Raw genomic sequence first — 12,591 nt, 5'->3', positions numbered from 1 at the left:
CAGCTGGACGGGAGACGAGCCGGGGTCCTCGAATTCAAACAAAGGCCACTGTTATCAATACCACTCTCATTCACTGAAACAGAAGAACATTCCATTCAACGTGTTTCCAAAGAGAAGCCCATTTATCTGAATCTATATTAAGTGAAGGTCCAAGATAAAGTTACTACTATATCGTACCATGAGGCCCGGATATCTAATTACAGCTGAAGCATGTGAAGTGCCACAATGGTAGTATTACATGCCAACAGGTGATATGTCCTATCATAAAACAGCAGGAGCCCTCCGGACACCACGCCACAATCAATGGCTTTTCACAAGTTCTTCCATTGCAAGGGAATGCACAAATTGCACAACACAGAATACAACAACGACCACCAGAACAGGGAGGAGTGTGGGATCTAGGCCGGTCACAATTATTACATAATGGCCTAATCGCAATTATTTGAGATAATTGCAATTATTTAGCATAATCATCATAATCGTTTCCATGTTGAAAAATGTTCAGTGTAAAATTATTAAATATCTGCCCTGTGCAATATTTGATTACAAAGCCTTTAGACAAAAACAAAAGTGTTTTATTCATAATGTTCGATGTCAAAACACAATTAAATCGCAATTATTTGTGTGACAATTAATAGTCAATTTGTAATCGTGACATCCCTAAGAGAATCCACTGCAACTTAACATGTTTTGTACAAAAGAAAAGACAAGAGTTTGGTGAACCCTGGTGAATTTGCCAGCTAAAGTCTCAAACACATGACATCTGCAGATTAAACTCCCAGTTTGGGACCAATTTAGGGAATTTTACAATTTAAGACATTTAGAGGAAGCTCTAATGACAGACGCATGAACGCTGAGTCAGCCAGCCCAGCATCTGGGGAAGTGGTCAAGTAAACAAGAGTGCTAAGAAAACAAATGTGTGCTAGGAAATAAGGTAAACATCACACCTAGCATCCGTTTTAAATAACATGCAATCTAAATAAACATTCATTTATGGACATACATTGCAGACAGATACTTTTATCTAAATAACATATCGTTGCCGACCGTCAGGCAGACACCTTCTTCATATTCCAACTTTTTATGTTTTTTTTTTGTAAATGAATGCCCTACTTCATCATACAAGTGTTGCACAAGCTCACAACGCGGCGCGGCAATGCAACACGCCGTGAGCTTGTAGATCTGCTATTTTCACTATAAAGGGAAAGGTTTTGGACATGCAAGTTTCCACCCGACAGTGAACATAAATCTATCTGAACCACATAACTGCCATCCACCTAAATAGGTAAATAAGTACAGACACAATGAAACAAGGAGTGCTGGTGGGACGAGGTGGAGACTTAATCCTCTAAAGTCGGCCGGGACACCCATTCAAATTGCATTATAAAATAAAATGTGAGACGCCAGAGGGGTTTGCGGTTGAGTTTTCAGACTACAGTGCGAGACTTTGTAATTTCTCCCAGTCATGCATTGTCATCTCTCCACTGGTTGAAGATTATAAGTACAATATAAACCCATGACAAGTGGGGATTGACACCTGAATGATGGTAGAAAATGATTTGCGAGAGACTCCCTGGGTCAGACATAACATTTTGCAGCTAAGCCTATCTGTTTTTGTTTTTTTTACTTTTATACTTCATACTACTGTCATGCGGCAAAGATAGCACAACGCATCGCATTGCTATTTTTGGAAATGTTGGCCCATAATGACATGCCTAAAATAGGGACGCCAGGTTGAAAGTGTGCCAACGCCCAACACAGTCTCATATGTCCAAAACTTTCCGGAATAAAATGGAAAAGAAGCAGATCCACAAGCTCAAAACGCGTCGCTTCGCGGCGCATTTCGAGCTTGCAGATGTGCTACTTTTGATACTTTTGCGTGACACTGTAGTATCAAGTAGGGCAGGGGTCTTCAACGTGTTCAGGCCAAGCCCCCAGAACCCAGTGGTTTCATTGACGCCAAATGGACATGCTGGCCATTCATGGTACTGCAGCTTAGGGGCCTCAACATGAACGAGCGAAAACGGTTTCGACCAATGGGCTCGACGCACGAGCCCATTGGTTTTGCGTCACAGAAGTGACGTATTGGGCCCAAAATAGGCCTCGCCCACCACATTTCACAACCCGGAAGAAGGGGTGATTTAGGCCCATGCGCTGGGTGAGCAACTCAATGCAAGTGGATGGGAGGAGATTTCGGGTGCCCTCTCTATTATTTTTAACTCTATGGTTCAGGCCAAGGACCGACCCCTAGCTGAGAGAGAGATGAAGCAGGGACCCCCTCTGTATTGTATAAAATTGTGTTTCAGAAAAACTTTTGCTGCTCTTTTTTTCCCCTCTACACCTATAACTCTTTGCCAAAAATAGCCGATCTACAAGCTCACAACGCCTCGCAGTGTGAGCTTGTAGATCTGCTATTTTTGGCTAAAGTTCTCAGAAAAGGGATGCTAGGGTTGAAGTGGTTAATGTAAAAAAGAAAATACATCATATCACACAATAATTTGGCAGACCCCCTGTAGTAACTCTGAGGACCCCCTAGGGGTCCCGGACCCCCTGTTGAAGGCCCCTGAAGTAGGGCATTAATTTACAAAAGAACACAAAAATATGATTAACTCTCTCAGTGCCAATGAAATAAAAAAATATGTTCATACTGTGCCAGCAATTTTTTTTCAAAGTAAAAAAAACAAGGAGTGGATGGAGCTGCACATCTTCAGATAATGATATCTTGGGTTCTGAATTTTTTTTTCAAAAAATAAAAAAATAATAATAATTAAAAAATAATAATTTTAAACTGGATTTTTCGTTCTGGGCACTGAGGGCATTCAGAAAAAACTCGGGATATCTCGTTGTGTGGCACTGAGAGAGTTAAGACAGACTGTCATATATACTCACAGGCACCAGGATCTGTCGGCACTGGCTGAGCAGCACGGTGTCCTGCAGCAGCCGGTCGGAGACGGAGTGGAACTGGCCGTGTCCCGGCTGCATGGAGGCCAGGTGCAGGTTGAACAGCCTCTTCAGCTCGCACAGCGTCAGCACCACGTGCTTCCTAAAAGTCTTGGACACAAAGTCCAGCAGTTCGGGGGGCGGGGAGGTGATGGGGCTCCCCCCGTTCCCGTTGGTGCGGTCGAAGGAGGCGGGCGAGATGGAGCTGGGGTAACCGTTGAGCGCTCCTCCTCCGTTGAGGAAGGAGGAGGAGGAGGCGGAGGAAGGGGAGGGGGAGGAGGTGTCCATGAGTTCGCCCTCGCCGTCACTGACTGGTTCCTGTTTGACGTGGAATTCGCCTACCGCCGGCCTGCCGTCGGCGCCGCCCTGTCTTTTGGCGTTTAGGTCCTTTTGGAGGGACGGCTGGTTTTCCCGCGCGTGCTCGTGGGCCGCCTTCAGACGCTGCTCCCCGCTGATGTATAAAGGATCTGTGAGGGGCGGGGGGATGCAAAACAGACAAATTACTTGTTTTCCTATCGATTAGTCACCCCATGGAGACTTGAATTCATGAATATTTTTTGTTTTTTGTCGCATTCCTAAGCCAATAATTTGATGACCTATCACTCTACTCTGAATGTTATCACTCTACTTGGAGGAGAATCTGAACTCTGCAAAATGAGTTCCGCCCTCAAATGGGGGACAGCTTTACGATCAAGCTCCCTGACAGCTTTGTAAAATAGCCCCTAAAACTTGTTCAATCAGTCCTATTGACTATCTCTCTTAATAATGGAGGAAGTAAGACAAGAAGTAAGACAAGCACGGGCGTGATAGAAAATAATTCTGAATCAAGGTCAGGCAGAAAAATGCAACTGTCACACATGTACCACATGGTGAAGATGGCGACTTTAGCCTGCAAAAGCATTTCAAGAGACAACAGGGTATGGCTCTACGACATTAAGAAAGAACTTTAGAGAGCATATTACAGATTAGACGAGGCAGAGGTGAGAGTTGATGAAATGGGAGATTGCATTCTAATCAACATCAACGATAGTCAAGCAGCTAACGCAGCACTAAGCTAATCTGGAAGCCAGGTTAATAAGACCAAGAGAGTCGAGCACAAAGATTAAGGATTTACAGAATACAAGAAGACAAAGTGGGAACTGATATGGTAGGTTTCCTGAATAACTTGTTGAAAAGCGTGCTCGACTATCCTAGTGACATGGAGCTCAGAATTGAGCGGGCACATTATAGAGCACTGGCAGCAAAGCCTAACAGCCTGCAGGCAAAACCCTGATCCATGGAGGTTTTTACAGAATCTCTGGCAGCCTACATTAAAAATGCACCGGTCACAAGTTATGGCTCAATTTATACCTGGCTGTGGTGCAGCATGCTTTGGCATGAAGTCCTCTTTTGAGATATTAAAGACCTTTTCCAACCTGAGGAGAGACAAAATAATTAACATTTGTAGAGATTAACGTTGCTCGTTCCCAACGTACAAATTTGACATTTACTGTAGCAGACTAGAGCGACTTACAAGTGCAAGATCCCTAGTCAACCAAGGGACAGGGTAAAGTCACAAGTCAAGTAGAGTGCAAAGAAAAACGATTTAGTGCTTCGAAGAAACTCGGATACCAGATAAACATCAAATCCATTCTCCACAGATAGAATAGCTCTCTGCCATGATGCTTCCTAACATATAAACACACATGCTGGTCTGTGCCAGGGTCAGTCTTATTAGGTCACACTACTCCAGGGGTTCCCAAACTCTTGCGCTCTACAAAAATAAATTTGATAAATTGAATCTTGCATCAGGTCAAAATTTGTGTCAGAAGCTGTGTCTATGTGAGACATGACTAGCAGGGAGACTAAATACAACCACCCCAATTGTAAAAGTTATATTGCATAAACATACCATACAGACTGGAAAAAACTTTATTTTATTCATTGATAAATTACATGAAGTCATTGCATTACATAGTGCCGCTTTAACCTACTTGCTCTGGATTCCCAGCCACAGCATGTGCTGCCTGTGGGCCACATCCGGGTGCTTCTTGATGAACTCCACGTCGCTAGGCAACAGGAACTCCCATCCCCGGTTGACGCGAGGCACCGCCATATGCTCCAGGAACTCCTTCACGTCCTCGGGAGGGAGCTGAGCGAGACACACAGCGGAAGGAAGTCGTTGTGGTTACTGTAACATATGTATCTGAGTGACACTGCTGTCTCGTGGTTACATGGAAGTCAGCCTGAGGTTAAGTGTTTCAAGTAAGTTATTTGTTATACCTGCCCTGTGCACCTTTTGTTTACGAAGCCTAAAAGCCAAACAGAAATGTAATTTGTATTCATACGTTCAACGACAGATGCAATTAAATCGTTAATCGCAATTATTTCAGTAAAATTTCAGGATCGTGACAGGCCTAAGCCTCATTGGGGCTGTCAGAGCTACAAGTACTGAGCATTTCCCCGCTAAGGGTGATGCATCTCAATACACCTGCTGCACAGCTACTTTCAGTGTCAGTACTGTTATCACAAAGGTTAACCAAGGGTTTTACAGCTGCAACCCACAACTTTTGTGTGTGTGACTAAAATGTTATTTTAACCAATCTGTATGGTAGAGTAGGTTAATACAATACAACTAGTACAGCTTTCTGTTTTAGCTCTGCAGTACAACTTTTAGCTCTTGCTAGGAGTGTTAGATAGCAGTTTTACAGGAAGGGAAGGGTAATTATTCACATCTGCCCAATTAATTGCAGGTCATTTAGGTATAAGCATAGAAAAGGCTTCCGCCCCCCTTTTTTTGGGGCAATTGGACTGGAAACATAACCAGTGGCTCGTCAGGTTGAACAACCTTTCAAGAGACCATTGTGTAGAGTTATTTTAATCCATTCTTACTTTGATAACGGCAGCGATCTCCTTCCTCATTACAGATCGTTCCAGAGTGAACCTCCACATCTAAGGACAGGAAAGAGACACACAGTCACTTAACACAGGCTACTACGTCAAATCCTGAGGGTTAATTTAACTCTGAGAATGTCTTAATGGAATCAAATGCACCCTTAGTTTTTATATGTCAGGCTCACCACAAAATCCCGGCCTCGACACAGAACTTCAGCAGGCACCCCGCTGTGTGGACTGCAGGTATTTTTAGGATATAGCACATCACTGAGGACAAAAACATAAACAAGCTTACTAAGCCATCATTTATGACAATAATGTTCAACTACAAACATCCTAACAGTTGTGTAGTTATTTGCCGTTTCCCTTTTATGTTTCATCCTCTGTGTGCACACCGTGCAAAAACCTTTTTGGAGCACGCATATGCATATATTTAAAACAACTTTAAATTCACACCTCAACAAAGTTAACAAAGGCTGCCGACCGCCAGTTGTCACACCAGCATGAATTAACATAGGATTAACATAGGAATGAGCCTAGATGAATATAAAATGTTCATTGTGTGACCTAGGTGTTAAGCGACGTGCGCGTTACGTCATGAAAATAAAGTGCAACCACTTTCCAATTCACCAATGCAACACTGTGGGAGATACCACAGATCTTTAACAGGATTTTTCTCAGCTTCTAGATATGAGGTTAAATAACATTCAAAATTGGTATAACTTCAACAGTTTTCTTATAATCCACACATTCTTAATCTGTAAAAAAAATAATTAAAAAAAGTCACATTCATGTTCTTTTTGTGAATGTGAGAAGATGCTCTGTCACTGTGTTGGACTGTGTGTGTGCTTGGTCTCACCTCTTCACCACCCAGTTTCCCTGAACCAGCAGTGCCACCTGCTGGATGCAGCGCAGTACTGAGGTGGAGTCGGTGCCCGAGGCCAGCAGACCCATGAGGTTGGCGAACGGCATCACTTTGACTAGACACCAGAAAACATGACAACGTAATTAGCAAATGACTAGGGCTGCCAAATATCCATTATTTTCTTAGCGATTATTCTATCCATTACTTTTTTGATTGTTTTTAGCATATATTTATCAACAAATTCAGGGATTCTGCCAGACTAATCCAGTCTAAACTGAATTGGTCAGCATCCTAAATGTCAAACTATTATGTTTAAGAAACCTTGATAACTTCAATTATGCGATTTAGTTTTACTCTGTTGCTACACTTAAAATATTAAATAAAGTGTTTGTAAATTAACTTCTACGGTTGCTGTTCTATTGGCATTTCCATATAATTTACAGTACATCACATCGATGCCATACCATTCTTCATGAGCCTCTTGACTTGGTCTGCCAGTGGTAGTGTTCGGAGCTGAGCCATGGAGAAGACGTTGCTGGGTCCAACAGGCACCACCCTGGAACACCACGTAAAGAAGGAACAGCAGGGATAAAGGCTCCATTCATCTCATATCTCGCCCTAGTTCATACTTTGTCGTACGACGATGGCGTCGCACAGTGAAAATAGCTGATCAACAAGCTCACAACACGCCGTGATGCGACGCCTTGTGAGCTTGTAGACCCGCTAGTTCGAAAGGGAACGCTAGGCTGAAAATGTTTATATAATCCCAACAGGAATAAGGAATACTTACACTTTCTCCTCTGCCACCGGAGGCATAAGCACTGCCAGATACTCCCTGTGGAAAGCCAAGAGAAATGGATCAGAAATGGGGAGGGAGGGAGAGAGAGAGAGAGAAGCACAATTTGGTGTGTTAATAGACACACCATTTTGCAGAAGGTGGCATAGGGACACAGTCAGACTGGACAGACTGATTAGGCGGGCTGGCGAGGTGATAGGGACTAGCTCGACTCTGTGGTGCCAATGGCAGAGAAGAGGACTTTGGCTAAGGCATTATCCATTATGGATGTCAGCCACCCACTGCACACTTTACGCACAGATTTGGGAACTCCTTCATCCCAAGGGCCATTAGACTGTAAAATCAAGCACACTACTTATATTGTAGTTATAGTGTGTAGGAATTTTAACTTCTTATAACTTATAGTTTTTTACTGCATTCTATTTCCATTGGTGTAATGTATTTTATATGTTCATCATGCTTCTTTTTATTGACAATATGTATGAATGTATTGCAACTGGAGCTGTTGAACAGAACACATTTCCTTCGGGATTAATAAAGTATCGATCTATCTATCTATCAACATTTCATTGCTGTAGTGTTTCCAGCTCTTTAATGAACAGAAAAACACATTTTCTCACAGCGAACATGTTTGAACAATTTCACCTCTAATCAATGCCCACTAATCTTATGCCCAAAATAGGGAATACCAGGTTGAATGTGGTTAAAGCCTGGCATGTGACATTCAGAATGACTGTCTTTGTACTTACTTTGGCGTTTGGACCAGCTCAGAGTTCTCTGCGGCGTCCATGGACTGACAGAACAGATACTGTCTCTCATGCTCCGACCGCCCGTCCTGAAACACAACCATGACAGCTGAGATAGGATAGATAGGATAGATAGGACCACCCCATACTAAAATACCACTCCTAACAACCATGTATACAATTAATCCAATCATCAATTTGACAGAAAATTAATACAATTTTAGCCTAATTTAATATTCGGTTTAGTGAGGTATGATGTAAACATCTTAATATGAGCTATTAGCAACTATGAATACTTTTCTTTCTTCCATATTATAACATTTAAAGTTATGTTTTTGGACTGCTGGATAAACAAAAAAGGGATAGTTCACCCCAAAAAATATTTTTCAATCAATTATTCACCCCATGGAGACTGGATTTCTTTTTTTTTTTTTGTTCCGAAGCCAATCATTTGACCAGCGGACCGGTAGGCAGCGGTTCCGGTAGGAGAGACAAAGGAGACTCTTTGTGTCTCCTACCAGAACCGCTGCCGGTCATCAAATTATTGGCTTAGGAATGCAACAAAAAAATATCCATGAATTCCAGTCTCCATGGGGTGACTAATCGATAGAAAAATAGGCATTTTAGGGGTGAACTATCCCTTTAAACAATTTCGAGGTGTCAAACTAGATTCAGAAAGAAATTGTTTTTATCACTTTGTACTTTACCTCATTTTACCATCATTAAATCGCATAAATAATCTATTATGACTTGAGTATGGAAATTCAGCAAAGTGAGTACATTCCCTAAAGGCCCCTTTATGATGTACTATATATGTACATACAATCAGTCGTGAACAGGAGTATAAATACGTCTAAGTTACCCTGACACCATGGTAGCGCAGGTGAGCCCAGGGTTCCTCTGCTTGCTTCTTCTGGAGGAACTCGTAGGACTGGGTCCTCCTCTGTCTGGCTTGCTCCGACTCGGGACGAGAGAACCTCACCTGGAGAGAGAACGGAGGGAGAAGGATGAGGGACCAAGGTAGACGTGTATAGTCACTATAGAGGCTTAAATACAGTGTGTAAATGTATGTGTGGATGTTATGTGTTTAAAATCCTACAGTAATGGCTTTGACTTCATCCTCGGCCTCATCCTGAGACGAGTCTCCACCTAGAGAAGGGGTCAAAACAAAGAATAAATGTTTAAAAAAAAAACAAGTCTATGTTGAAATGCTGGCTCGGGAAATCTGGTTACATGGCGGCTTTCCGACATGTCGGCTTTCCGACGTTAACGAACCCTATACCTAACCCTCACCCTAACCCTAACCGCACGCGGAAGCCACTAGTCGGAGTGGCGAGATGACGCCATGGAAGACGGTTACCGGGAAATCTATGCTCCACAAATCCATCTATCTACGACAGTGGTTTTCAAACTTGAAGGTCCATTATTTATTCGGCATTTCGGACCACCATTTGATGAGATTTAGCCTCTCAGACCAAAAACGTATTGAATATTTTGTTGCCGTTAGATAAGATTTTGTCCACAATTCCATGCCGTATTGATGTGGTATCATAGGAGAGATAACAGGCAAACGTTGATCAAAATAACAATTCTTCTACATTCTCTAATTGTGTAGACTTGGGTAATGTGGTTTCATTTTACGCTCCAGAGTTAAAGATCTATAAGGGTCTGTTTGGTTACCAACTCGCCATCATTTAGCTGGGGACCACCTGGAACCCCCTCAAGGACCACTGTTGGTCCCCGGACCACTGGTTGAGAACCACTGATCTACGACGATCTCAACAGACAGTGATGACGTGAACAAACCCACCTTTGTTGGCGGCCTCCCTCTCCCTGTGCTTGCTGTCAGCCTTGTCCAGGTAGGAGAAGCTGGGTCTCATCTGAAGGATTCCCTGCAGAGGTGTGATGTGGAGCTCCCCTGTTCACATCAGCATGGAATAAAGCAAAATTTAAATCTCATGCCTGAAATATTTTAAATCTGAATCCGATTTGTGAAGCAGCATGACAGGATATATATATATAACATTGCTGAAATGTCACTTCAAAATGCATCGATAACAAACAGGACAGATAAATGAATGATGTTTAACTGTATGTTATGGCTCTTTCTTGACCGTGTTTACAACAGATGTAGTGTACCTTTGCGGAAGACTGCAGCTGCATATCTGGAGGTGTTGGTGGTGGCCTGAATGGAGCAGAACGTCTGTTTGTCCATCATCTTCCTGCAGGGAAACAAAAATTCATTCCATTACAACACTGTTTCCAAAACAGTGGGTCGGGCCCATTTGTGGGTTCCGGACCAATTTTTAAGGGTCGCAGGTAAATAGTCCATTTATTAATATTAGATTTTATGGGGATTTTGTTTTTAAATCCACAACAAAATCCCAAATGTACATGAATAAAAAACTAATTTCATTTGAAAAAAAGAAAGACATTTCAAAGAAATTCTATTAAAAAAACATAATGCAACACATTGTGAGCTTGTAGATCGGCTATTTTCACTAGTTTATGTCCCGGGGAGACATCACATTTCTCTTTTGGGTCTCGAGCTAAAAAGGTTTGTGAACCACTGCTTTACAACATTGTAAATCCAGCCAGCTGAACAGTGGCACGGAGATGTATTTCTTAACAGTGTGAGTGCAGCGTGTCTCTCTCACAGCAAACGTACACAGAGTAGGTGTTGGACTCATCGTAGGTGGTACCGTCCACATTGAGAGAGATCTGTTCTCCTTTGCTGCGGCAGTAGTTGGGGCTCGATGTGTTGATGGCCATCTCCAATTCAACCTGCACAAATGGTACATGACAACAGTCACACATAAGAAATTCTTACTAATTCAAATAGAAAAATCAACTTGAAGTTGACATTTTTTATTTAAAGAAATGCAGAACCGGTTTCTGCATTTGTTATATATTGTCAGAATCCACTTTTTTTGTGTTCATTTATGTGCTAAAAGAGTAATTTTGAGTCTATTTTGGATGATCAAATTATACATCAACTATTTAAGATACCTCACCAATATGTGGAGTTGGTAAGGTAACTACACAACCCAAACCTCTAGCACAGTCTCATTCTGCTTCAACAACATCAGTAGCAGAGATTGTGTGGATGGACATGTGTGAAAGGGGAGGCCTGGTCAGGGGTAAAGCCTAAAATAGTCCAAAATAACCATCAGACAACATCAGCAGGGCTCACAGTGGCAAGGGTCGACAGTGATCCCTTCAAAAACAATTAAAATTGTCCAGCTGAGCACCCTCACTTCACTGATGCGTTTCACCATCTTTCGCATTACCTTATCATCAAATAGTGATTTAACCATATGAACTACAGCATCCCTATTCTGGGCACGTCATAATAGGCAAATATTTGACTAAAATGGATAAACATTCTGCGACCCATCTGCTTTATTGCGGTACTATAATACTACGAAATACTACATAGTGGTATTCTTCCCTCAGTCAAACACACCAGCATCTTCATTTTCATCATAATCACTACACACAACCGGATGATAGGTTCTCTGAGTGGAAAATATGCAACCCCAAGCCCCCTTTTCCCTCTCAACCGCATTCTCATTGGCTAAAAATGAATGGACTACAATATTTTATTTATATTTATTTATTTGTGCATTTTAAGCACATTCATGCGAGATTTGCAAGTCTGAGAAGTTCTGTGTTAAACTAACACTAAAGTTATGTGAAACGCAAACTGAGCAACAATGCACACACATTTGAAGACTAAGCAGTCCATTACTGGCTTCAGTGATATTCAAAGAAAATCTTCAAGTGTATTTTTCTAATTTGATTTTGATCAGTCATGCACGTCCCTACTCCCAACGTCTCCTGTGAGGTCCAACTACAGCCAAACAAAACACGCTCACAGTAAGAGCGCTACCCCAATTTGACCCCCGCTGTTTTCTGGCCAACCTTGAATACATAGGACCACAATGGAAACAAGTCCCCAGGACTTTTTTGGGTCATTCTTTTAGCCCAAATGTATGACTGTACCTCGTGCTGTTTACATTTCTGGCAAATAAAGTATTCAATCAATCAAACCTTTCAGCCTTGTGTATTTTGGGATTAATTGGTAATGTGTGTTTTGGGATTAAGGGGAGGCAGGTGGGGTTGAGGACTCTTGTCAATCGACAGTGATGTGGTGTAGGTGGTGGGGACGCCATTGTTACCTTTTGTTGCTTGGGTTTGATCTTGGCAGATAGGTGATTGACATCGTCATAGGTCATAGTTGATGGTCTGACTGGGTACTGTGTGGAGATCACAAATACAGGATTAATGACCCTTAGAAACTTTGCTCTCTCTGTAGAACATCACATGACAAATCCATCTGGATCAAGACATACTGTATATCATCCTCG

At 42.2% G+C, this 12,591-nt stretch overlaps 1 protein-coding gene across 1 annotated transcript in view; it reads right to left on the bottom strand.

Moving 5' to 3' along the window:
* Positions 1-12,591, bottom strand: part of polr3e (polymerase (RNA) III (DNA directed) polypeptide E) — a 30,651-nt gene that overhangs the window by 15,937 nt on the left and 2,123 nt on the right. Inside the window, exons 4-18 of the mRNA XM_084078571.1 lie at positions 12,403-12,480; positions 10,890-11,005; positions 10,361-10,443; positions 10,032-10,139; positions 9,321-9,370; positions 9,084-9,203; positions 8,225-8,310; positions 7,470-7,514; positions 7,144-7,235; positions 6,674-6,794; positions 6,000-6,081; positions 5,812-5,871; positions 4,914-5,071; positions 4,291-4,355; positions 2,890-3,407 (exon numbers count right to left, since the gene is read on the bottom strand). Of these exons, the coding sequence (XP_083934697.1) occupies positions 2,890-3,407; positions 4,291-4,355; positions 4,914-5,071; positions 5,812-5,871; positions 6,000-6,081; positions 6,674-6,794; positions 7,144-7,235; positions 7,470-7,514; positions 8,225-8,310; positions 9,084-9,203; positions 9,321-9,370; positions 10,032-10,139; positions 10,361-10,443; positions 10,890-11,005; positions 12,403-12,480 (1,782 nt within the window). The remainder of the gene's footprint in view (positions 1-2,889; positions 3,408-4,290; positions 4,356-4,913; positions 5,072-5,811; positions 5,872-5,999; positions 6,082-6,673; positions 6,795-7,143; positions 7,236-7,469; positions 7,515-8,224; positions 8,311-9,083; positions 9,204-9,320; positions 9,371-10,031; positions 10,140-10,360; positions 10,444-10,889; positions 11,006-12,402; positions 12,481-12,591) is intronic.

This window comes from Gymnoscopelus microlampas, assembly GCF_963454915.1.
Source record: "Gymnoscopelus microlampas genome assembly, chromosome: 14".
Classification (NCBI taxonomy): domain Eukaryota; kingdom Metazoa; phylum Chordata; class Actinopteri; order Myctophiformes; family Myctophidae; genus Gymnoscopelus; species Gymnoscopelus microlampas.
The sequence above is the reverse complement of the archived record's forward strand: the minus strand, read 5'-3'. Positions and strand labels throughout refer to the sequence as shown.